The sequence below is a fragment of the Siphateles boraxobius genome, unplaced genomic scaffold (assembly GCF_051911475.1).
Source record: "Siphateles boraxobius isolate OS27281-9 unplaced genomic scaffold, OSU_SipBor_1 13, whole genome shotgun sequence".
Classification (NCBI taxonomy): domain Eukaryota; kingdom Metazoa; phylum Chordata; class Actinopteri; order Cypriniformes; family Leuciscidae; genus Siphateles; species Siphateles boraxobius.
The window spans coordinates 2,263,905-2,291,411 of record NW_027508733.1 but is presented as its reverse complement, the minus strand read 5'-3'; the positions used below and the strand labels follow the sequence as shown (position 1 = coordinate 2,291,411).

At 40.7% G+C, this 27,507-nt stretch overlaps 2 protein-coding genes across 3 annotated transcripts; one reads left to right on the top strand and one right to left on the bottom strand.

The window, feature by feature from the left end:
• Nucleotides 1-20,503, bottom strand: LOC143735735 (RT1 class I histocompatibility antigen, AA alpha chain-like). The gene is made up of 6 exons (XM_077225959.1): nucleotides 20,300-20,503; nucleotides 8,285-8,551; nucleotides 1,939-2,217; nucleotides 1,444-1,746; nucleotides 1,220-1,309; nucleotides 1-1,042 (listed from the first exon to the last, which is right to left on the bottom strand). The coding sequence occupies exons 1-5, from the start codon at nucleotides 20,346-20,348 to the stop codon at nucleotides 1,227-1,229; spliced, it is 981 nt and encodes a 326-aa protein (XP_077082074.1). The 5' UTR covers nucleotides 20,349-20,503; the 3' UTR covers nucleotides 1-1,042; nucleotides 1,220-1,226.
• Nucleotides 19,632-27,507, top strand: LOC143735733 (RLA class I histocompatibility antigen, alpha chain 11/11-like). Of its 2 annotated transcripts, none has more exons than XM_077225956.1 (6): nucleotides 19,632-19,852; nucleotides 20,956-21,213; nucleotides 21,305-21,583; nucleotides 21,764-22,048; nucleotides 22,379-22,467; nucleotides 27,027-27,507. In XM_077225956.1, the coding sequence occupies exons 2-6, from the start codon at nucleotides 21,096-21,098 to the stop codon at nucleotides 27,087-27,089; spliced, it is 834 nt and encodes a 277-aa protein (XP_077082071.1). In that variant the 5' UTR covers nucleotides 19,632-19,852; nucleotides 20,956-21,095; the 3' UTR covers nucleotides 27,090-27,507. The 2 variants fall into 2 exon arrangements, with proteins under 2 accessions (XP_077082071.1, XP_077082070.1); XM_077225955.1 differs by lacking the exon at nucleotides 19,632-19,852 and adding an exon at nucleotides 20,469-20,701.

The following is a 27,507-nucleotide window of genomic DNA, read 5'->3' as shown; positions in this document are numbered from 1 at the left end:
ACAGTATAGGAGTTTATTATTTAATATACCACAAAATAATGAGAAAGATAAAGAAAGATAAAAAAAATGTACAAACAGGATGAAACAAAATGTGAATAGATCTTGATTGGTCATAGGTAATCATCAATTTTTATGCTTTTCTGTTAAACCACAAGATCAACAAGTACTTTTCAATGAGAAATCATCAGACTGAGGAAACTTAAACTGATGAACTCCAGAACACAGAAATAAATATATACATATATTTACACAGGAAACAAGGCACATATATATAGTGCTTACACATAATTACACATATAAAATATGTGCATAAACATCTGATTGAGAAAATGTACTCTGATAAAAATGGTATTGGCTCATATCTTAATAACTTATTACTTGTTATTTAGAGGCAAATTTCAGCAAATTCAAAATTTGTAATCTTTTTTGTAGTTAATCAATATTAATTATTTTAATCTATTGACAATCCTAAAAAAAAATGTTTTTTAGTAAAGATTGGAATGGGAATGGAAATTTTAGTTTGTATATAAAAACAAAAAAATCATAAAATTGTGAAAGACAATTATCATGATCATTTTTATCATTTTGCAAAATTCAAAGCAACAAATCAGGAAAACAACAAAAAACAGTTTTCCATCGCTGGGCCGAACGGTTCTGAGAACGGAAAGAAATGCTTACGGCTGAATTTCACTTGAGATTGGTTCAGTGGAATATGTGAAGTGACGTCGCCACTCAGGATTGGTCACTTTTCTGTTGTCTGGCTATAGTTTCTCTGTAACTGGCCATTTGAGCGAAGTAAACACAAGAAATATCCCATAATCCTCCGCGGTCACTGTTTACATCTCATAACGTCTGTAAACTCTTGCATTACTGAGACAACGACTGACGCAATGTACAGTATATTTGTAAAAAGCTCCATTATCAGCAACACAGTGGAAAATGAAACCATATCCGTGATTTTGTGCATCTCTGAGAAGTAACCAGGAGCCGCTCACTCACAAATCACAGATTGGACTTTTTGGAATACTTTTGTACTCACTGTCTGTGAAGAGAGATAAACAGAGGTGTGTCATACTGTAATGAAATTCAAAGAACAGTATCAAAGGATTCACATATGATTACACACACACACACACACACACACACACACACACACACACACACACACACACACACACACACACACACACACACACACACACACCAACAGAATTCTTACAGTTTGATCACTTTAGAGAATAAAAACACGAAAGAACTGGGATGAAGACTAGAGTCGGATTCATGATATATGAAGCATCTGATGCAGGTTCTAGAACACACAGAGAAACAAACACAATACACAATGAATAATATTGCATAAAAACCAAAAAAAAAAAAAAACTAAAAAACAACAGAAAATTAAAATACAGTACAGGTCGAAAAATGAACCATGTTTAAACTTACTGTTCCTCATGATCTGATCCTCAGTCAGAATCTTCCGGATTGTCTCAGTCAAACTCTTGTGCTTGACCACACAGCTGAACCGGTTCTTTTTCCATTCGTCTGGAAGGACATACAGGGTAAGTGTCCTCTGGAAGGTCCCATTCTCATTTGGTCGTGTGTCTCCAAACTTCACCAATTTACTAGAATCTCTCATAGCTGGTCCATTCTTCCTCCATGAGATGCTTGTGTCTCTGAAGAGAAAGCCTGTGACGTGACACTCCACATAATAGTCTGGGTATTTCTGCAACAGAGACACTTTAGGCTCTAGAAGTAAACACAGAACAGGAAACAAAACTGAGAACAGAGAAAGAAACACATGCACTTTCTACTTATCTTAGAGTTTAATATTCTCTAATGTTGACCTGCATAGATTTATCAAGCTGTCTGTTAAAACATGGTTTATGTGGATCTCAAGAAAGAAAGGATCTGTCTGTCCTGGTAACTCTGATACTGTACCTGTTTTATTAAAAGTAGCTTTAGACAAATGTAAGAACTCCTTCAGCCAGTAAACACACTCATATCGAAAGTATTTTTGTAAGTTTTCAAGTAGTGTTTTGTCATTATTCCACTTCTCCGCTGTGGTGTTTGCCTGTGGTACAGATGCGTTATATCTGTTCTCCTTCAGGTCCAGTGAGATGAAATCTTCTCCATCATAACCGTACTCATCAAACCCATGTGATTCTCCAGTCTCGTCATCATATTCACAGCCATACTTCCTCTGATACGTATGAACACCTGAAAGAGGTTGGGATACTGTACTTAATTTTCTAATTTTTTTTATTCAAGATAGTCCTTTGATGTTTATAAATGTAGTATAAGTGAGAGATAATGTACATATAAACCCCTTCATGGAGATACAAGGCTCCTCCTGATCACCCTGTCAGTGTTTATCCTGCGATAACAACTGGCTGGATGTACAATATCCCTCTTATTACACTGCTACTTGCCACATACAGTATCTCACAAAAGGGAGTACACCCCTTACATTTCAGCAACCATTTAAGTATATCTTCTCAAGGAACAATACTATAGAAATTAAACTTGGATATATTTTAGAGTAGTCAATGTGCTGCTTGTATAGCAGCAGTGGTGGGCCGTCAGGGCCAAGGCCTTCTCTGCTGGCCTAAACACTATCAGAATCACTGACTTGCACTATTTTTTCCATGAATGAGTAATAAATTATTCCCAATAGTCCATTCTCTTAATTACATAGTTTTTCTCTTGTTGCGCTGCTTCCAGTAGTGTATGTTTATGTTAGAGCTTTTATCCAATCATATTTCAGCCATCATGTGTTGCAGTGTAAAATAATCTGCCTTGAGGACTTCAGAATCGACAGTGCGGGCGCCTGTAGCTTAAAATGAATGGCAATGAAACGGTTGCTTAAACCAATCAGATAATCAGTCAGATTTAATCAGCCAATCAGATTTCGCTTTGACTGCACCGGGGCCATCTAGCAGGCTTACAGTAACGTAGGCATTTTCACGTCCTTTGATTAGGTGGTCAGAGCACGTACTATTACTGGTAGTCAAAGCTAGTAAACCGCATCTGTTGCGAACTGCATAAACTAAAATATTTTCCTGTAGATTTAATAGTTTTTCAACTCACAAATTAATATTTCTTTCCCTCCTCGACCGACAGCAGGTTCAAACCTACTGGAAAATCCCTTATTCAGCCTTATCCAGCTTAACGCAGAGTCACGGCACATTGTTCGATCTGTCCGGGTAATAACAGAACTGACTGACTGTAATGTATGTCAGGTCTGATTTTGAAGGCAAAAGTCCCACCGATCTCATTGATTTCGTTCAAATCTCTGTGTGAGAGCATGGGTCAGCTGTACACATCGTCATGTGTTGCAGTGACTGTCCCTGTGTCCACTGCTTCTGTCGAGCGGACACTCTCAGCCCTAAAGCCAAGTAAAAGGTTGTTGGGACTGAAACGCACAGATAACCTGTACAACAATCAGTAGTTTTGGTGAGTATAATGCTTTTTTGCCCCCGTTTTTCCCGTGGTGAATATGATTTTTTCTTAATTTTTCTTGGAAATGTATGATCGAAACTTCATTATTATTTTTTCCAAACATTAATACTATTGTAACGTCTGACAACGGACTGTAACCATTGAAGGACAAGACAAGAGAGGCTCCGCTTCTGAACTTATAATCGGGACGCAAGAACAACTGAACACTAACGCACAAGCCGAACTCACTCGCTCGTTTCTCTCTACCGGCCTTTTCCCAACTCACCGCATTAACCCTATAACTGCCGGTGCAACATAAAAACAACAGTTTCACAACAATTATAGAGAGTCTGTGCGCTGCTACACTATTAAAAGTTATTATTTCAGGTTGGACACCACTGAAGGCCTAGGTTTGAAATGCACGTCCTGCCACTGCATAGCAGTATATATTTACTGTCCTCTGAAAATAACTCAAAATACAGCCATTATTGTCAAAATAGCTGGCAACAAAAGTGAGGATCACCACAGGTGCTCAATAGGGTTCAGGTCTGGAGACACACCCGGCCACTCCATCACCTTCAGCTTCAGCTTCCTCAGCAAGGCAGTTGTCATCTAGGCGGTGTGTTTGGGGTCGTTATCATGCCGTTCGGCACGGTTTCTGGAGGGAAGGCATCATGTTCTGCTTCAGAAGGTCACAGTACATGTATGAATCCATGTTTTCCTCAATGAAGCGCAGCTCCCCAGTACCAGCAGCACTCATGCAGCCCCAGACCATGATGCTACCAACACCATGCTTGACTGTAGGCAAGACACAATTTTCTCGGTACTCCTCACCAGGGCATCGCCACACATGCTGGACACCATCTGAGCCAAACAAGTTTATATTAGTCTCATCAGACCACAGGACATGGTTCCAGTAATTCATGCTCTAGGACAGGTTGTCTTCATTGAATTGTTTGCAGGCTTTCTTGTGAGTCCGCTTTTGAAGAGGCCTCCTTCTGGGAAGACGGCCATGCAAAACGACTTGTTGCAGTGTGTGGCGTATGGTCTGAGCACTGACAAGCTGACCTTCCACCTATGCAACCTCTAAAAGCAATGCTGGCAGAGCCGGTCCGAGCCTTTTGGGGGCCCTAATCAGAATTTGATTTGGGGGCCCCCTCCCACTACGCGAAGTCACCTGTGCTTGACGATTATTGACACAAATGTTACGCAATAATGATACATTATAAATGAATACAGTGAGGTTATGTATTAATACAAAATAAATACTTAATAAAAAATAGATGCCTACTTAAATAAAAAAGTTTTAACTTTTACTTTACTCTTTTACTAACTCTTTGAAACTTCTTGAAATAAACTGTAATACATAACTAAAATAATGACAAAACTGAGAAATCAGAAACACAATAAGAGCAAGGGTTCAACAATGACAATTATTGATGAAAACAATATTAAAATAGAAATAGAAAAATATTATTATTTCTCAACTGTCTCAATACAGTGTAACTGTCCTCAAAATATTTTTTATTATTATTATTGTAACAGACTTTGTTGGATTGTACATGACAGAATCCAACAAAGTCTGTTACTATAATACCGGTCGTTGTATGTGTGTATGCAATCTATTTTTCCCCTCGGCGCTTGCCGTAGATAGGAATGGCTCGTGCGCACTTGGCACTGGAGTGTTGCGGGTTTTTGGAGTTGGTGATCTGATGTGTGGTATAATAAAGCAGAGAAGAGTTCAAACTGCTATGTTTATTATTTATTCAAACTGCTACCCTTACACCTAGAAGGTTAAGTTCCCCTGCGGCTATTTTCTCCAACTTAAACCGATACCGTGACGATGCTATGCACTCGCCAGGGGCCCTCATTTATAACCATTGCGTACGCACAAAACAGGCCCTGAAACATGCGTACGCTACTTCCGACGCATAAGTTGTGATTTATAAAAACAAACTTGACGGGAAAATTTGCGCACCTGCACGCAAACTCTGACCCATGCGTACGAACGTTTTGGATATGGAGCAGTTTGGCGACACCGATGGTGAGCTGGAGTTAAATATCTTTTTGGTCACTTTTAGACAGAAAATCTAAAGAAAATTATACATAGGCTATACAGAAAGATAATACAAACATAATTTCACTCACCAAGCCTATCACATGAAGCAAACACCCATCCCTTCTTAAATGTCCGCGCCAGCGAGCGCGTTGGGCCGTTTAGTGAAACTGATGCAGCCTTTCTAAACCGTACATTCATTATACGTCCTAATCATAAATAGGCCTACAGTGCATGTTCACAATACAGTTTAAATAAATAAAAGAATGATTTAAACTATGTTTTACTTCTGATATAAACATTTAGATTAAACATGCCATTCTCATTAATGGTGTTAAACATTTAAACTACATGAAATCATTACTGAGAAGTTACAACATTTTTATATTCAATAAATATTTGTTGTGGATGCAATGCTTTTGAACACTTTTCCTCTGGCATGCTGTGTTTTAATGTTTTAACTACAGAGATTAATTGCTTATCATGATAATAGCAGATTGTCTGAGAAAATAGACCTTGTTGTGCATTATTTGCACAAAACTATCTTTTTCCATTAAAAATATAAATCAATTAAAAATACTATTTGGCCAGTGGAAAAGATTGAGAAAAACTAATAGTGTATTTTACACTATTTGATTTATTGAAAAACAAGGCAAGGATAGGCTATTAAATAATTTTTACTAATGACATCCGTATTTCATATTTTCGTAATGTCTGGAACCGTTAAACATGTTATCACGTGGATGAATAATCATATGCAAATGATATGCAGATGAGGATATGCATAGTAAAACTAGGCGTTGTAAGCTCCATATATGGTTATTTCGGGGTGGAGACACATGTGCGCACAATGTTACGATGACTGGGATTTATAAAGTGAATTCAGCGCAGATTCTGGCGTACGTACGGTTTTATAAGTCTCAATTTTTGTTTGCGTAAGCCATTTTTGGCTTTGGGCGCACGTACACTTTTAGTAAGTATCCTACGCACAGTTTTATAAATGAGACCCCAGGTGTCTAGATTGTGCGGAATGTGCGCATGACTTAAACGCTGGCAGACAGCTGCATTTGTTGGCAGGTATATTGATCCTGAAATCAGAATTTTCTTGTCCGAATTATTCATTCATTCATTCATATTCATTCGTTCATTCATTTATGTCACTTGTTTAAGTCATCTAAAAAAATAAATAAATTTTAAACTCGATTGGGGGGCCCCCTGGTGGGCAGGGGGCCCCAAGCAGCCGCTTAGTTAGCTTATGCCTCGGACCGGCCCTGAATGCTGGCAGCACTCATGCGTCTGTGTTTTGAAGCCAGCTTCTGCACCTGACGTACAGCACAGGGACTCAACTTCTTTGACTGACCCTTGTGAGGCCTGTTACGACTGGAACCAGTATTGGAAAACCTCTGTATGACACTGGCCTGTACTGTAATTCAGTTTCAGGGTTTTACCAATCTTCTTATAGCCTAGGCCATCTTTGTGGAGAGCAACATTTGTAATTCTCAAATCCTTAGAGAGTTCTTTGCCATGAGGTGTCATGTTGAACATCCAGTGGTCAGTATGAGAGAATTGTACTCAAAGTACCAAATTTTAACTGTTCTAATACAAGATACACACATTTGTATGGTCCTGTCAAGCAGACAAAAACATGAAAATGATGAAAGACATGTGGCTTTGCATGGTTAAACAACGTACAGCTATTATCACTTAGGGTGTACTCATTTTGTTGCCAGCTATTTTGACAATAATGGCTGTATGTTGAGTTATTTTCAGAGTACAGTAAATATATACTTCTATACAAGCAGCACATTGACTACTAAAATATATCCAAGTTTCATTTCTATAGTATTGTCCCTTGAGAAGATATATTAAAATGGTTGCTGAAATGTGAGGGGTGTACTAACTTTTGTGAGATACTGTAAGTAAATTTTCAGACATTAAATATTGATTTGAGTTGAAATATTTTATTAGCTCATCAGCTCCAATGTGTGATACAAGAGAATGAAGCGTCTCAAATACCCGGATGAGTGTCATTACAGAGCGCATTAGCGCCTGCCCAGTGCCCACTATTTCAGCTTGTCTCATAGGTTTTTTTTTATTTTTTTTTTTAAGTCTTCATCAAAGAGTTATAAGCAATGAATCAAGCCTACCAGTTACGAGATGAATCACATTACAAACTTTGATTTGAAGCAAAACATTATTTTTTTAAATCTGACAAGAAGAATTCATCCACTATAGCCAGTATGTATGTCATATGTCATACAGATTTTATAAAATAATATAATTTGTGGATAATGTAATAGGTAATCGCGCTCGTACGTGTTAAAATTTGCATGACGTAATCGAAAGCTACTACAGCGCATGTGTGTTAAAACGTCAACTACATATTTTATTTCAATGATCTCATCGTCTACTGGCTGCAGCAAGCACTTCTTGGAAATAATTGCACACCTTAAAACATTCGTCAACCAATCAGATTTAAGCATACAATAGCCTTGTAGAATAAGTTGAAATAACTGCTGTGACTGCTTTAACAGAAGCAAATACAGTGGATTAACAACCTCATAGCTCACAGTAGACCTGTCTTTAATGGTTTATAAGTTATCAATAAAACACAATTTCCCTATGGAGAATATGAATGGAGTTTTTATTTCTAGAACCGACTGTTGCACTCTATATGGCAATGCTATTGACAACAGTCATTATCGGGGAATAACTGACCTCAGAATGTCACGACTGACCAATCAAAATCCAGCATTTCAGAGAGCCGTGCAACAATATATTTTAACTCACCATCTGACTGACTGAATCGCTTCATTATAACAGGAATGTTGATTTTGTAGATCTGCTGTACTTCTTTTCTGATCTCAGTGTCTTCTTTCCACAGTTCTGTAGATGCAAACTCCTTCATCCAGTCCTGTTTGGGAATCAGCTTCTTTATGTCACTGTCATAATAATCAATCTGATGTCCATCCAGTGTCGTTACAGCAGAAAACTCTGGAGTTCTTGCAGTCGTCTGTCCATTTATTCCAGTGTAAGTGGTGATGAAGGTGTGCAAACCTGAAAAATATTAAACACATTCAACAACACACATACACACACACACACACACACACACACACACACACACACACACACACACACACACACACACACACACACACACATACATTTTTCTCTTGTCTCCTGCTTTGTTGGGGCAGCAGCATGTCTTACAGGCTCAAAGCAATGTGAATGTATTGGCATCACGGTCTTGCTCTGCAGCAGCAGCAGCGTAGCAGATCTCTTCCACCAAGACCAAATACATTAACATTGCCATATTCATATCCATTACCATACCAATCTCTATTACCATACCTTGGCAATACTTTGATCAAATTAATGGGATTAATCGCATCATAATTAAGCTCATAATCATATTCTATGTGGCGTATGCTGATTTTTATCACAATAAACAGGCATTTATGAAATGGGTAGTTCCATTTCTTGATTCTGATTGGTCAATAGCTGTGTTTTATTCACGATAAAGCACAGTTATTACTGCTTCACCCTATGGTTCTATGTATCACTACAAAAAAAACCTAGCAACCACTCTTAGCAACGTAAACATATGTTTGTTCTCATTGTTCCCTTTCGAATGGTCAGTCGTACTGCGTTTTGCTAGACACTAGGGGAAACTCCTTTCTCCGAAATACTGAAGTCTTTATAAAATAACGCAGTGCTTACTGCACAGCCATAACAGTGCCGAGTCTCACTCGCACACTATTGGCTGGTCAGTGGGAACTCCACGAACCAATGGCAGAGCGGCGCAACTGCGCAAACCAATCGGTGCGAAACCCACCAAACTGAGCGCAAAGCCTGCCAGAATGGGCGGTGCATCTGCCTATGACAGACGGTCAAATTGCCATAGATTCAGATTTTTCTCCTTCAGTGACGGACCTTGCTGATCCTCTCAACTTGAAGCCAACGCTTTCTCACCAAGTCAAGCTGCAGCGGAACAGCGAGCGAGCCAGCAGCCTGCCTGATCCAGTAGCGAGCCAGCGGTCTCCCTGATCAGCGCGCTCAATCGCCAGCTATCCTGCGAGCTGTCGCGCTGTCTCCCCTGCACTCCGTGGCGAAACACGGCGTATTCTTTTCTTACTAGTATTCCCAAAAGATCAGTGGCATTGTTCCAAATTGAGCCCCTCTGCATGATGACGACGGTCACGGCGAGTGTGTTGTCTGCCTGGATAAGGCCCACACTGACGCCGCTCTTAGCGAGTCTAGCTGCTCTCACTGCGAGAGTATGCCGCTCGCCCCCGTTCGAACGGTTGCAAACGGCTGAATTAAAGCCACTTTCGCTGAAAACTGCGCTACTGCTAGCCTTAGTATCAGTCAAGCGAGTTGGTCACTTGCAAGCACTCTCTGTGAGCGCTTCCTGTCTGGAGTTTGGCCCGGGTGACTCTAAAGTCATTCTCAAACCATGACATGGCTATGTGCCCAAAGTGCTTTCAACCCCATTCAAAGCACAAGTGATCACGCTATCTGCCCTCCCCTCCGCAGAGGATGAGCAGCAGTTGCACCTGCTCTGCCCAGTCAGGTCTCTGAGAGCATACATTGAGTGCTCCACCCAGTATAGACAGTCGGGGCAGCTTTTTGTAAGCTTCGGTGGCCGCATCAAGGGGCTTCCGGTCATGAAGCAAAGACTATCTAGATGGTTGGTGGATGATATCGCTTTAGCCTACGCTTCTATGGGCCTGCAGTGCCCAATAAGCGTAAGGGGTCACTCCATGAGAGGCATGGCCTCCTCCAGGGCGTGGTCCAGCGGGGTATACCGAGGTATCTAAACTCTAGCTTGGGACCCTTAGTTACGTCCCAACTTGGGTAGAGGTACATGTCGTTGCTCGTATCATAGCACGGCGTGACTGAATAGGTTTCCCTAGAGTCTAACAAGACGCAGTACAACTGACCGTTCGAAAGGGAACGTACTCGGTTACTAACGTAACTTCGGTTCCCTGAGATAAGGGAATGAGTACTGAATAGACGGCCGTGCTATGGCACAAACGACTAGCAATCGTCGCTTCAGTCGATAAACCTGAACCCATGACAATTCGAGCGTCTTTTATAGGCAGATGCCCCGGCACTGTTATGGCTGTGCAGTAAGCACTCCGTTATTTTATAAAGGCTTCAGTATTTCGGTGAAAGGAGTTTCCCCTAGTGTCTAGCAAGATGCAGTACTCGTTCCCTTATCTCAGGGAACGAGGTTACGTTAGTAACCGAGTACGATATTGTTCATTGAAGCTTATAGAGTATTGTGAGAGATCGAGTAAGTGAGTGTACCTGCATTTACAGTAGATATAGCATTTTCCTTCAGGTCAGTCCTATAATCGTAATAAAAAATCAGTTTGAATGTCCGCTGCGAAATCTTGTCCTTTTTACAGTTAAGCGTGTCCTCCTAACACTAGTCATGTGTCAGTTGTGTCTTGCTTCTCCGTGTTCACAAGTTTCAGTCCTTTCAATATAAAAGTCTTCTCTGACTGAGTCACTCATAAATACAGTCTTTGCCGTCATCTAATAGCCAAATAATGTAACTTCTGTTGCTGTTCACAGTCAGAGACTATTTTTTTCCAGCTGAAGGAAGGCTTTTAGTATTTTTACTTCATGAAAGTTGCACTAATACATATTTTTTTGGCTTTAATATTTGTATTGTGTGGTAACCGTTTTATAAAAGCAATAAGGTACTCGAGGCTAGTGCTGTATCTTGAATCGCGTCGTGCCTAATAACGCCCTTCAGGCATGACTTATTCACGATCACTAGTCTTGAGTACCTTATTGCTTACGTAAACACCTTAATCACATTATTACCGCTCTGACCAAAGTGCGCAAGGCTTGGACCCATGTACACGGATAATTCATGTAATCTTTAATTGTTCTTTTGCACAGATAACTATATCTTTCACAGAACCGTGGCACACAGATACACCTGCACAGAAAGCATATTCTTTAATTTACATTAAAATGTGCATAACTTTACTCATTCATATAGCCTAGGACTATTCTCAGTCTTGTTATAGTTTTGCCTTTAAAATAGACCTGCCTGCATGAGACAAATACACATCAAGTCAAGTCACCTTTATTTATATAGTGCTTTTAACAATTTAGATTGTTTCAAAGCAGCTTTACAGTGATAATGGGCATAGGCGTCGATTTCAGTGGGGACGGTGGGTACGCGTCCCTGCTTGATATAGACTGTAACCACTGATGAACATATTCAGTTTTGATGAGAGAAAAAAAACTATACGAGTGCGGATTAGAACCCGTAACCTCTGACACGCTTGGCAAAAGATCTACCACTAGACCATTTAAGAGCTCAAACAAACTTTGCGGATCGATGGATTTATTTACAGGTTGAGCAAAGAGGCTGCACAGTTTGACAAGTTTGTACCCAGCACTTCTGAATGCGTCTGTGTCCCCAACACATTTCAAACCAAACTGATGCCTGTGATAATAGGAAATTAAAGTAACAAAGATTGTTTTGGCTTTACAGCAGATCTGGAATAAAGTTATTGTCCAGCTAAAGTTAGTTTTAATTGATTCACTTCTGTCGCAAAGATCATTAGTTATTAACTTACCGCTAACATGACACCGTTCTAACGGAAAAACCCGACTGCTCATTTGCACATCATTGGAAAATACTGAAACCTGCAGCTTCTACAAAACAAAATCCTGCTTTTCAGCCCATGACAGAAACGGCAACCACTAGCTCTAGTAGTGTAGTTGACCACTAGCAGTGTTTTATTATGATTATCCAGTTTTTATATTTTTATTTTATGTGACTTTTATTTTGACATGCTATCTGCAGGGGGGACTATTTTTTCTCTGTGTTCATCCGCTCACGCGCTCACTCATGAAGGGGGTAAACGCGGGAAGGCACGATATGATACAATGCATGTTTGAGGTCGGAAAATATTACTGTAACCTTAAACTAAAATGTTAAGTGTTATTCATCTGTACTTATTTGTTTGGCAGTAAAAGTAATTCACAAAGTTTGTCCAAGTTAAGTTAATGGTGGCAGAACCCCCCCTGGATCACTACTTTTAGCACCCTTTGATATGCGGAGCGAGGTATGTGGTTCATTGTAATGTACTTTTTCATATTAATTCATTTCATATGTTCATGTAAATGGAAATGAGATTCATTTTGTGATGGCTGTTGCATGCTATGCTGTTAACAATCTGATGCTAGCTTTCTAGCATTTGTGCATTTGTCAAAGGATCATTTTGCATCTAGCTAAACTGCCTCTGTTATTTTCCTTTTAAGTTTTCACGGTGTTGATGCTATGCACACTCGTCGGAATAAAAGTACACCCGTATGGAAACACTCCCAAGCCTGTTTATTCCAAGTTGAAGGGCTGCTACAGTGAAAACTCGTCGCTTGATGTGGAGTGAAACTCAACTCGACGTTAGAAGAACTGCCACCCGCCATTCTGTGGACAAGACTGCCACCTTCTGTTCAAACGCCGTCACGTCAACCGGTACCCAGGCAAGATCGGTCTATTTCGTTTGCTTATTGCTGCATAAAATCACAGGGACTCTTTGACTGCGAACAGTGATGTTTATTTAATGGACTGAAGTCACCTTTATAGACCATATACTGTAAATGTTTGAATTTAAAGATACAGAAGGGTAAAAAACAAAAACAAAAAAAACCAACAACAACCCTATTTGAACTAATCGAACCTGTTATAGGTAAATTCATTTGTGGGTAAATTTGTATGATAGCGTTCATTGCTAAGCTGTTTGTGTGTTAGCCTTCATATTTTGTTGATGATAATCGCCCAGTGCATGTTTGATATTAAGTATTGGTTGAGTTATTAAGCTATATTTCAGTAATTAAACTATAGTTCAGTAGTTCAATATAACCAAACAGCATCACAACTTCAACAAGATGTCACTTAATGAAGAAGAAGTAGCTAGCACACATGACCTACCCATGAAAACAGATAACCCACAGCCAGTCAGGTCTAGTTCACGTGAAAGAACATTTACAGAAAAGGGATTAGAGATGCACAAACAGGAAGCCATTAAACACAAGAAAGAATTCATGAGAGCTTATGGCTCCTGGAAACAGGTGGCAGGAAAGGTTAGGACCGCACTAAAATCATTCTGCTCCCAAGATGAACTAAATAAAATCAGAGAAGAAATCCAAATTCGTCACAATGCAGTGAGTGAATGTTATGAGCCCATTCAACGCAACCACAATGCCACCCCAGAGATTGTACCAAAAATGGATGCTTGTATAGCACTTACTGCAGAGATCAGCGAAATAATAGAGATGCGGCTAGAAACTGTAGATGAGGTCTTCAATCCAGAACTTGAGAGACTACGAGTGAGGATGGCACTTAAGAAGGATGAGTATGGATCTGTCTTCGGACACACAAAGACAGATACTGTACTCTCTCCCGCAGAAAATTCAATCCACTCACAGGGCTCAAGCAAACATGTAGACGCAGGAGCAGAACTCGCAGCTCAACAAGAAAAGGTTAAAGCAGTATATCAAATACAAGCTCAAGAAGAAGTTCTTAGCAAGTTGGAAGAAGAGAAACAGCTAGTTCTTAAAAGGTTGGAAGAAGAAAAGCAAGTAGCTCTTAAAAGAATAGAGACAAACATGCGTCAGGAGAAAAAGAGACTACAGCAAATTCAAGCAGAGTCAGAAGTAAGAATAGCAGAGGCTAGAGTAAACGCATACGAGAGCCTTGAACATGACTCCAGAGACTGGCCAAAAGAGACAGATTTCACAGTTGGATTCAAAAGCCAGCTTAATCCAAAGGCCATCGCATACCAGCCTCCTCAAGCACACGCTAATGTGCTAGCATCTCCTGAGAAAGATGACCTTACCCAAGCACTCATTAACTCACTCAGTATGAATCGCCTGCCTGCTCCTGAGCCACCAAAGTTCTCTGGCGAAGCCCTAAAGTATGTAGACTGGAAGATGTCCTTCATGGCCCTCATAGACCACCAGCCTCTCCCAGCTCATGAAAAAATGTTCTATTTAAAAAACTATCTGAGTGGAGAAGCACGTAAGGCTGTAGAGGGATTCTTCTTTAGAAACTCAGAAGAAGCATATCAGGGGGCCTTAAGGGTCCTGGAAGAAAGGTACGGAAACCACTTCATTGTGCAGAAGGCCTTTAGAGACAAGCTCATGAAATGGCCCAAGGTTGGTCCCAGTGATCCTGCTGCACTTCGAGAGTTTGCTGACTTCCTGCAAGGATGCGTTGAAGCGATGCCTCATGTGAAAGGATTGTCCATCTTGGACGACTGTGAAGAGAACCACAAATTGCTGAAGAAATTACCAGACTGGATCACACGAAGATGGAGCAGAGTCGTCACGGAAAGGCTGGATGAATCCGGTGATTACCCGAGCTTTTCCTGTTTCACAAGGTTCATCCAGAAGGAGGCTCGGATAGCCTGTAACCCTGTCGCCTCTCCACTTCTGATCAAGGCCACAGATGACAGGCAGCCCAAGAGAGCTAGAGCACTTCACACAAACATTAAAGGGAGCTATCCCACGGAAAAGGTTGAGAAAGTGTTCAGCACCAAGTCAAGGCCACCTTGTCCTATCTGCAAAGATGAGATTCACGGCGTCGTAAAGTGCCCTACCTTTGCAGCAAGATCTCTGGAAGATAAGAAGACTTTCATACGGGAAAACAATTTGTGCTACGGATGTTTGAAAAAGGGACATAACAGTAAGGATTGCAAAACGCGACACTCTTGTGGCATATGCAGCAGACGTCACCCCACCTGTCTACATGAAGAGAGAGAGAACCGATCTGTGGAAGCAAAGGAGAAACAGTACACTTCCACAGATAAAGGCACTAGTCAGGAGGAGATCAAGGTGACGTCCCATGCAGTGACGCAGCGCATCTTTGCCACATCAAGCATCGTCCCTGTGTTCATGTCATCTGCAAATGAACCACAGAAACAAGTTATAACGTATGCTCTTCTGGATACGCAGAGTGATTCGACATTCGTCTTGGAAGACCTACTAGAAGATCTGAACGTGGAGACTAAACCAGTACAGCTCAAACTGAGCACCATGACAGCTGTTGACACACCCATCGCAAGTAAAAGGGTGTACGGTCTACAAGTTCGAGGACTACAGTCTGGAAAACAGATTCAGCTACGCCAAGCCTACACTCGTGGCTTCATTCCGGTCGACAAGTCCTACATCCCAACTTCCGAAACAGCGCTGCTGTGGCCTCATCTAAAGCATTTAGCAAACAAACTCCAGCTGTTGAAGGACTGTGAGGTAGGACTGTTAATTGGAAGTGATTGCCCTTTGGCGTTAGCCCCCCAGGAAGTCGTCATAGGAGGCGAAAACGATCCATTTGCTCAGAGAACGGAACTCGGCTGGAGCATCATAGGCTCATCCAATCCACATCTGGATCGCCAGGGAAACCAGAGGTTCGTCCATCGAGTGACAGTGAAGGAAATACCAGCGCCATCAACCACTGACCTGCTGAAGGTCTTGGAATCAGACTTCAATGAAGGAAAGCATGCAGATAAAGACAAGTATGTGTCACAAGACGACGTTCGCTTCATTCAGCTCCTGAGTAACAACATAACTCAAAGGAAAGATGGACACTATGAAATGCCCCTACCTTTCAAGAGCACAGAGCCTCCTCTGCTACCAGACAATAAGAAGCTTGCAACAGTTCGACTGCAGCATCTAAAGAAAAGATTGAAAAATAACGAGCGATATAAAGAACAGTACAAGGCCTTCATGAAAGATATGATAAAGAAAGGCGACGCAGAGCCAGCCTCTCCTGCAACAGGACAGCAAACTACGTGGTACATACCACACCATGGGGTGTTCCACCCCAAGAAGCCAGAGAAGCTAAGGGTCGTCTTTGATTGTTCAGCGAAGTTCCGTGGTGTCTCACTAAATGATACACTGCTAACAGGTCCTGACCTGATCAACTCTCTCCTTGGAGTGCTCTGTCGTTTCAGGAAAGAGGCTGTAGCCATCATATGCGACATAGAGAAAATGTTCCATCAGTTTTACGTTTCTCCCGAACTACGGAACTACTTACGGTTTCTCTGGTGGGAGGATGGAGACCTCGAAGCAGAGCCTCAAGAGTATCAAATGGCTGTGCACCTATTTGGCGCCGTTTCGTCACCCGGATGTGCCAACTTTGGCCTGAAGTACCTGGCACGCCAACACAGGGAAGAGTATCCATCAGCGTCAGCCTTTATCGAAAAAAACTTCTACGTCGATGATGGGCTTATCAGCGTCCCCTCCATAGAAGAAGCAAAGGAGTTGATCGCTGAAGCACGAGAGCTATGCAAGAGAGGAGGTTTGCGTCTACATAAGTTCAATTCAAACGAAAGGTCAGTTCTGGACTCTGTGGACCCAACTGAGAGAGCAGCCACATCTGAACCCCTCGATCTGGACCTAAATGCAGCTCCAGCAGAACGTGCTCTTGGTATCCAGTGGTCCCTTGAACATGACACCTTCAGCTTCAATGTAAATCCACGGACCAGGCCCCCCACACGTCGCGGCATCTTATCTGTCATTGCTTCTTTGTACGATCCAGTCGGATTCGTGGCTCCGTTTATCTTAACCGGAAAGTGCATCCTCCAGGAGCTGTGCCGTCGAGGCATTGGGTGGGATGACCCACTTCCCGAAGACTTAAGTCCACGGTGGGAGAGATGGAAGAGCGACCTACAAAGACTTAATGAAGTCTCAATACCAAGATGCTACCAACCGCGAGGTTTCTGCAAAACTGTCATGAGGGAACTACACCACTTCTCGGATGCCAGCAATATAGGATATGGCTCGTGTTCCTATCTGAGGAGCAAGAATGATGTTGGTGAAGTTCACTGCAGCCTTGTGATGGCAAAAGCTAGAGTTGCGCCTACAAAACTCACAAGCATTCCAAGATTGGAACTTTCAGCAGCAGTGGTCGCTGCAAGATCAAGTGTCATGCTGAGAAATGAGCTTGAAATGCCAATCAATGCAGAATTTTTCTGGACTGACTCGCAAGTTGTCCTGGCTTATATTAACAATGAAGCCAGAAGGTTCCATGTCTTCGTTGCCAATCGTGTGCAAATGATCAGAGAACACACCAGCCCCAGCCAGTGGCATTACATAGACACAACAGAAAACCCTGCTGACCATGCGTCAAGGGGTCTCAATGCAGTAGACATCTCCACAACAAACTGGCTACCAGGACCCAAATTCCTGTGGGAACAAGAAATACATCCAGAGTCTCAGCTCACTCCTGAGTTGCTTGTTGGTGATCCTGAGGTCAGGTCAATGCAGGCGTTTACAACTAAAGTAGAACCTTCTAAGTCTGACTTTCTTAGCCGTCTAAATAGATTCTCCTCCTGGTCAAAACTCCTGAAAGTCATTGCAAGAATCAAGAGGCTGAATTCAAAGCAAACCCGTCCTGGCAAACCTGTAAGTGTGGAAGAGCGCGAGAGAGCTGCCGAATCAGTAATGAGGCTTGTACAAGAAGAAGCATTCTCCCAAGAGATGAAGATACTTCAAAAGGGAAAGGGTCTTCAAAATTCCAGCCCTCTGTTTCGCTTGGATCCCGTCTTAGAAGGCGGAGCACTTCGTGTCGGTGGGAGACTAGGTCAGTCATCCTTAAGCCTTGAAGTCAAACACCCTTTGATTCTACCCAAAGGAGGACATATTACCAAACTGATCTTGACTCACTGCCACGAGAGGATCTGTCACCAAGGACGGAATCAAACTCTAACAGAACTTCGAGCCAATGGGTTTTGGGTCATCGGTGGAAGTAAGTCAGTTGCTAAGCTGATACACAGATGTGTGAAATGCAGAAGACTCAGACGGCCTGTAGAAGAACAACGCATGGCAGAGCTTCCTAAGGAGCGGGTAGATGTCTCTGCTCCTTTCACATACTGTGGCATCGATTGCTTCGGCCCATTCATCACTAAGAAAGCCCGCAAGGAGCAAAAGCGCTATGGCTTAATCTTCACTTGCCTTGCCTCTCGATCTGTTCACATTGAGATGCTTGAGGACTTATCTACAGATGCATTTATCAATGCCTTAAGATGCTTCATCAGTCTCAGAGGAGCCGTTCGTCAACTCCATTGCGATCATGGAACTAATTTTGTGGGAGCTAAAAATGAATTCAAAGAAGCACTGAAGCAATGTGACACCAAAACTATCGAGAGCTTCCTCGCAGAAAGGCAATGTGAGTTCATCTTCAATGCTCCCTCAGCAAGTCACGCTGGCGGCGTCTGGGAGCGCCAGATTCGGACTGTCCGTAATGTCCTAAATGTCACACTCTGTCAATACTCAGGCAGACTCGACGACTCTTCCCTTCGAACTCTGTTTTATGAAGCAATGGCCATTGTGAACAGCCGTCCATTAACCGTAAACGGGGTAAATGACCCTACCTCGCTCGAGCCATTAACTCCAAACCATCTCATACTGATGAAGTCCAAGATTGCCCTTCCACCACCTGGCAAATTTGAGAAGGAGGATGTCTATGCAGCTAAAAGGTGGCGAAGAGTCCAGTACCTCGTCGAACAGTTCTGGAGCCGGTGGAAAAGAGAATATCTCATGAACATCTCCACACGCCAAAGGTGGCATACGACTCGACGCAACCTTAAGGTAGATGACTTAGTCATTATAAAGGAAGATACCCCTAGAAATCAGTGGCATCTGGGACGAGTGGTTGAAGCCACAAAGGAGAGTGATGGACTAGTGCGTCGTGTCAAGGTGTTAGTAGGAGAAAGGACGTCAGTGAAACAAGATCGCCCCACCAAACCTTTGATTATAGAAAGGCCCATTCAGAAACTAGTTCTCCTCCTCGAGAGTGATTGATCAGTCTTACTGTCTACTCCTTTATCCCCTTATGACATAGGTCATTCTCAGAGTTATTTAGTACTCTCCTGCACATATCTAGAAACACTGATACAGACTTAGTACTCAAGTATGAGCCGTTCAGCCAGGTTGATCCTTGTCTTCACTCTTCGTAACATGAGTGGTGGGAGTGTAGTTGACCACTAGCAGTGTTTTATTATGATTATCCAGTTTTTATATTTTTATTTTATGTGACTTTTATTTTGACATGCTATCTGCAGGGGGGACTATTTTTTCTCTGTGTTCATCCGCTCACGCGCTCACTCATGAAGGGGGTAAACGCGGGAAGGCACGATATGATACAATGCATGTTTGAGGTCGGAAAATATTACTGTAACCTTAAACTAAAATGTTAAGTGTTATTCATCTGTACTTATTTGTTTGGCAGTAAAAGTAATTCACAAAGTTTGTCCAAGTTAAGTTAATGGTGGCAGAACCCCCCCTGGATCACTACTTTTAGCACCCTTTGATATGCGGAGCGAGGTATGTGGTTCATTGTAATGTACTTTTTCATATTAATTCATTTCATATGTTCATGTAAATGGAAATGAGATTCATTTTGTGATGGCTGTTGCATGCTATGCTGTTAACAATCTGATGCTAGCTTTCTAGCATTTGTGCATTTGTCAAAGGATCATTTTGCATCTAGCTAAACTGCCTCTGTTATTTTCCTTTTAAGTTTTCACGGTGTTGATGCTATGCACACTCGTCGGAATAAAAGTACACCCGTATGGAAACACTCCCAAGCCTGTTTATTCCAAGTTGAAGGGCTGCTACAAGTAGCCTTGGCTATTATAAAAGATGTTTGAGAAAATATTACATATCAGGTTTAAAACAACTTATTTTCTGTCAGTTCAACACACGGAAGTACCTGAAGGCATTGCTGACAGAGAATTCATTGTTTAAACGACTTTATGAAACGATTCTCACCTGAGTAAACCAAAGGTATGAAGATGAAGAAAAGGATGAACAACTTCATTATGGATAAAAATCCATGTATTTGACACACAATTCTTTAAGTGTAGTCATCCAAGAGCACTGTAAACACTCTTTAGCCTTTGCTACATATGAATCAACAGGTAAAACCGGTTACTGAACTGACGTCACTGCAGCTCGAGAGGAAACAGCCTCAATGCGGAAGTGTAGAGTGGAAACTTTTACTCCTCGCTTCGCTCAGTAATGTGTTTTTTCTGTTGATTCAGATGTGGTGAAGACTAAAGAATTTTTACAGTGCTCTTCAACAACGACACATAAAGTGTGTGTCAAATACATGGATTTTTTCTGCAATGAAGTTCATCATCCTCTTCATCTGTGTACCTTTGGTTTACTCAGGTGAGATGCATTTTGTAAAGTCGTTTAAACAATGAACTCTCTGTCAGCAGGGCTTCCGTGTGTTGAACGGACAGAAAATCATAAGATGTTTTTAGTAGAATAGATTCGAATATAAAAAGTAAGCTAAGAATTAGCTTAGTGGGATTAGTGTTTCAAATTCAATTAATATTCATTTGGATAGTTGAATTTTATAGTTATTTGATTTATGACACTTTATGTCTTTGTGTTGTTGAATGTGTTTGATATTTTTTCAGAGTATCACAGCTTCAAGACTGCTTACACTGGAATAAGAGGCCTGACGATTGCAGAGTTTTCTGCTGTAACGACACTGGATGATCATCAGATTGATTATTATGACAGTAACATAAAGAAACTGATTCCGAGACAGGACTGGATGAAGGAGTTTGCATCTACAGAACAGTGGAAAGAAGACACTGAGATCAGAGAAAAACTACAGCAGATCTACAAAATCAACATTCCTGTTCTAATGGAGACATTCAATCAGTCAGTAGGTGAGAAAAATATTGTACTATATTTTTAAATGTGAAAGATTACCTCGTACACTAAAAAAAAAGCAGATCTTATAGTATCCCCTTTTTTCAGGTGTTCATACGTATCAGAGGATGTATGGCTGTGAATATGATGATGAGACTGAAGACTCACAAGGATTTGATCAGTACGGTTATGATGGAGAGGATTTCATCTCACTGGACCTGAAGGAGGACAGATACACTGCACATGTACCACAGGCAACACCCACAGTGATGAAGTGGAATGATGACAAAACACAACTTACATCTTTGAAACAATACTATGATTATGAGTGTGTTTACTGGCTGAAACGGTTCTTGGAGTTAAGGAAAAAGGATTTAGAGAGAAGAGGTACCTTCTCTTTTTTTTATTATTATTATAATGACAAATTGGTGTTTCCCTTTCTTTGCATTGCTTTTAAAACATAAAAACTTAGCACAATTTATGTTTGAGATAATAATATGGATAAATGTAACTAATCTGATCTGAAGTATTAAAGATTTTTCTCACATTTTTCTCAATCTCTTTCAGCTCCTGAAGTGTCTCTGTTACAGAAGAATCCCTCTTCTCCAGTAGTCTGTCATGCCACAGGTTTCGACCCATCAGGAGTGAGCATTACCTGGTTCAAAAATGGACAGGAGCAGTATGAGGATGTGGATCTTGGAGAACTTCTGCCAAATGAGGACGAGACCTTCCAGAAGACATCTAGCCTTTATGTTTCTCCAGACGACTGGAAGAACAACCAGTTCACTTGTGAGGTGGAGCACCAGGGAGAAACCATCCAGAAGACTGAGGATGAGATCAAGAGTAACTACCGTAAGTTGCTAATAGTGCGGTAGAGTATTTTTTTTCCTGTTTTTTTTTTTTAATACTTGCTACAAAGTTTATTCTTTCCTTTCCTTAATTTTAGTTTACGTTTTTATCTAACATTTATATTCTATTTGATTAAATTAATTAATTAATTAAATTAATTAATTTTATTATTTAATTAAATTATTTTTTTAATGATAATAATAACTAACTAATAACTAACATGACTAATAACTTGGTATTTTTAGTGTTGATTATTATTTATTTAATCAGTTAGTTGTTTCAGCTTTATATCGCTGTTTCTGTATATTATTGAATTTTCAAGTTGTTTTTTAGGACCCACAAAACCATACTTCACAATACTGTGTGTGATGGGAGGAGTCATAGTCCTGGTTATTTGTATCGTAGTCCATATTATTCACAAAGTAAGTATGTCTTTTTCGTCTCTTTTTTCTCATTCTAATGGTTTCATCAGCTTTAGGATGATGGGAATGCCCTCAGCAATGACACAAGCATTCAAATGTTTGGATTTACACAGACATTTTAATGTGTTTGATAGGAAATATAAAAAAGCTAATGCTTCACTAATGTTGAAAATCACTATTATTTTTTTATGTTATTAAACTGCACAGCTTCAATAGCCATCACTTCTGTTAAATTTACATGTGATAACAAACCTTAAAATGCCAGTGTAAACTGACTCCAAAACATCATCAAATGTCAAGGAATTAGACATTGTTAATTCAACCAAGCACTAGATGCTTAATTTAGTTTGTTTGCATATTAATAATAACTGACTCTTGTCTCGTGTGCTTAATGTACGACTCCTTTTATGTCACTGTAATCGTCTTTACCTTGATCGTAATCTTCATCCATCAAACTTTACTAGCGTGACACTGGTTTGCTTTATCCAACTAGTAAATAAGTAAAGATATAGTTTGCGTATCATATGCTCATGCAGCGGTTGGGTGTTTTGAGCTGCTGTTCAGTCGGTAATGCACGGTGAGAAACAGTTTGTGCTGCTCCGAAACAATCACAGAATTGAAGAGAGATTGTGCATTGAAGCCAAATACACTATTCTCTCCGCCGTCTCTGATGAAGTCGGACGCGTTTTGTATGCATTAGGGCTGTTCCCTTTCGAGGGAACTCGCACTGTGTCGATGACGACACTTTGGAGAACGTCCCCCAGTGCAGCGTCTCTGAAACATGCATGAAACTAAGCCAATTGTGATTGGTGTTGTGTCATGAGGTAACGGGTGACGGCATACACTGAAGCTACAAAGGGACGCCGGCACACAACAGTGTTAGCTTTCTGTTCTTCAGCAAGTGCTCTCTGTCGTGTGTGTCATATTTGGTGTTGTCTGTCAGTTTGCAAGCACTATATATATATATATATATAATATTATAATGGCGAGTCAGCAGTACAAGTGGTGTGTTCATACCTGCCCTCGTTATATCACGGGTGGGTACACACACTAATTGTGTGTGCATTGTTTGGGAGCGCAGCACGGTCAGGCAGCTCTCGAGGGAGCTGCTTGTGAGGATTGTGAGAGATTACCGATCCGAGTGCCGCGTTCCCGCTTGGCCACCTTTGACGAGGATGGACAGGCTCGCGATCCCCGTGGTGCGGCTCTCCCGTCCGCTGAGGCGGCGTGGTGCCGCTCATCATGGGGTTCACAAATGGATCTGACAGGGGATCCTAAGACCGGGGTGGGTATTGGAACAGGAAGTAAACTCCCTGCTGGTAAAGGAGGCCATAGAGCATGTTCCTCCGCCAGACAGGGAGTCCCGGTTCTACAGCCGCTATTTCATAGTTCCCAGAAGGATGAAGGGTTGCATCCAATAATAGATCTCAGGCCCTTGAATCGGTCTCTGAGGAGGTTCAGGTTCAAGATGCTCACTATTCCCATCATAGCGAACCAAATTCAATCTGAGGATAGATTTGTCACGATAGATCTGAAGGACGCATACTTCCACCTCTATCCACCCTTACATCTCACAGGAAGTTCCTGAAGTTTGCTTTCGAGGGCGAACAGTTCCAATATCGAGTTCCGTTCGGCCTAGCTCTCTCCCCTCGTACATTTACCAAATGCATGGATGAAGCTCTAGCTTCGCTGAGGCTTCAGGGTATCAGGGTGCTAAATTATATAGACAACTGGCTTTTTATGGCCCAATCACAAGAGCTGGCAGTTCGGCATCATCGTCCTTGACCACATCCAGAGCTTGGGGTTGATTCTCAACGCGAAGAAAAGTGGGAGTGGTGTGGGACTTCGTCACGATGTGGGCACAATTGTCTCCTGCACAGATTGAGTCTATCCTGGCCACAGTGTCCAGGGTAAAGCTAGGCCAAGCCATCACTGTAAGGCATTTTCAGAGAGTGTTAGGGCTCATGGCAGCAGCGTCCAACGTCATTCCATTCGGCCTTCTGCACATGAGGGCCCTGCAGTGGTGGTTGAAAACCAAGCGGTTTCTCCGTGTGGGAACCCGTTCCGCATGATCAGGGTTACGCACATATGCCTTCGTTACCTAACTATGTGGAAAAAAGCTTGGTTTCTGTCCCAAGACCCCTGCTGGGAGTGTCATGTTGCCGGATTTCGACAGACACCTCCCTCACGGGCTAGGGCGTGGTCATGGATGGCCGCTTTACGAGAGGTTTGTGGCAGGACCATCATTCCTACTGGCATATAAATTGCCTGGAAATGTTGCCGGTGTTTCGAGCTCTGAGGAGGTTCCTGACAGATCTCAGGGGCCATCACATCCTTGTGAGGTCAGACAATATGTCAGTGGTGGCCTATACAAATCATCAAATGGGTCTGAGGTCTCGCCCTCTATGCAGACTGGCGCATCAGATCCTCCTGTGGTCCCAGGGGAAACTGTTATCTCTAAGAGGAACATACATCCCATGGGACCAAAATCAGGGAACAGACATCCTGTCGAGGCAGGGGCTGAGGCCCAGGGAATGGAGACTCCACCTGGAGGTGGTTAAAAATACAAAACAAACCCAGTAATATTGTGAAATATTATTTCAATGTAAAACAGCTGTTTTCTATGTGAATATATAGTAAAGTGTAATTTATTCCTGTGATCAAAGCTGAATTTTCAGCATCATTACTCCAGTCTTCAGTGTCAAATCATCATTCAGAAATCATTCTAATGATGATTTGATGCTCAAGAAACATTTTTCATTATGATCAATTTTGAGAACAGTTGTGTACCAATTTTTTTAGGATTCTTTGATGAATAGAAAGTTAAAAACAACAGTATTTATTTAAAATAGAATCTTTTGTAACATCATAAATGTCTTTACGGTAACACTTTATTTCGATAGTCACTTTAGACATTCTACTAACTATAAGTAACTTTGCAGCTACATGTCAACTAGCTGTCATTAGAGTATTAGTAGACTGTCTGCTTAATATCCGCTAACACTTTATAGTGTTGGTCCCCCAACAGATATTATACTGATTATAGGTAACTTAGCAACTACATGTCAACTTGTTCTCCTAACCTGAACCCTAACACCTAACCCTAACCTAACAGTCTACTGACAGTCTACTACAGTCTACTAATACTCTAATGAGAGTTAGTTGACATGTAGTTGAAAACTTACTTATAGTTAGTAGAATGTCTAAAGTGACTATCGAAATAAAGTGTAACCATCTTTACTGTGACTTTTGATCAAATAAATTCCTCCTTGATGAATAAAAATATTTCTTTATTTTATTTATAAAATGAAATAAAAATTCTTACTGACTCCAAACTTTTGAACGGTAGTGTTTAATGTTAAAAAAGATTCTATTTCAGATAAATGCTGTTCTTTTGAACTTTCTATTCATCAAAGAATCCTGAAATAAAAATGTAAATATGTTTTCAACATTGATAATAATGAGATCTGTTTCTTGAGCATCAAATCATCATATTATACTGATTTCTGGAGGATCATGTGACACTGAAGACTGGAGTAATGATGCTGAAAATTCAGCTTTGATCACAGGAATAAATTATACTTTAAAATATATTAAAATCGAAAACAGTTATTTATAAATTGTAATAATATTTCACAATATTACAGTTTTTTGTTGTATTTTTTGTGAAATAAATACAGCATTGGTGAGCATAAGTGACTTGTTTTAAAAACATTAAAAATCATACCGACCCCAAACTTTTGAACGGCAGTGTATATATATAATCCAAATAGAAATGAAAGTCAAAAGCACATTTTTAGTACATAGTCATACCTGGAAAAAAATCGTGTTCAAATAGGCTATTTACATGGACCGCAATGACACTAGTCCAGGGGTTTTCAAAGTCGAAGACAGTGGGCCTCACTTTTGACACAACAAACACCCAATTATTTTTTACTCATTTTCAATACAGATAATTGCGCCGAGAGCGCTGAACACACCCAGTATGTTTGCACATTAATAATAACGCAAACAATGTCTCTTGTCAAAAAAAAAAACCTGCATCTTTTCTCTTTTTAAAAGATTGTTTTCGCTATAATGTATTGATTTAAATTATTAATCATTAATTAATTCCATTAATTCTTTGACCACTCTGGCACAGCACACACTTTGAAAACCACTGGACTAGTCTAAATAAAAAAAGAGTCTCATATCAATTGTAATAAATGGGTCAAATCTGATGAAGATTTAATTTGGATTCAAAACGTTTTCTATAAAATAGAATGCATTTAAAAAAATACTGATTTATTATTTGGTTCATGTTTTCATTTGATGCTACTGACAACAATTAATAAAGTTGAATTTAAGTTTTAAAAGCTATATTTACAAAAACAGTCAAAGCCAAGTCAAAACTCCACATTTTAGAGAAATACCTTTGCAGAATTTTCTGTTTTTACAATTGCAGTGTGTAATTGCAAAAATCCGGGATTTGGAAGTGGTCACATGCTGTTTCAGTGGTCATACAAATTGTGTAACTAAAATGGCCTTATTTAATTCATATTTATGACATAACTTTGCAGAAACTCAGCGGGTATAAGCGGGTATCTAGTCGAGAAGAGATCTACTCCGACAAAAGTCTATGAAGAGTTTCCTCCAGTCGTCTGCACTCTCTCCAGATCTCAGTCCGGTTTTGAATCTTCAGGATGAGGGAGAACAGATATTTCTATCATGCTTGTGGGACACGTTTCAGTGTTGACTAATATTCATGAGTATGGACGTCATGGAATTGTTTTTCCAAACAAAAAGAACATCCAGAGACTGTCTGCATATGAAACTTGTTAATATGTGTAATTGGGGCCTTAGATGTAGTTGCTGTGTGTGATTATTTAATTTTTTTGTCTTTCGCAGCCGCATTTGTATGTTATTTTAAATGATAAGGTCACTTTTTTGTTAAAATATGGTTTATTTATTTTCAAGTTGTAAGTTCACTGATTAATAATAGTTTGACAGCTTTTGTGCGTTTCAAATGGAACAAAATAAACACCGAAACATTTCAGAAAA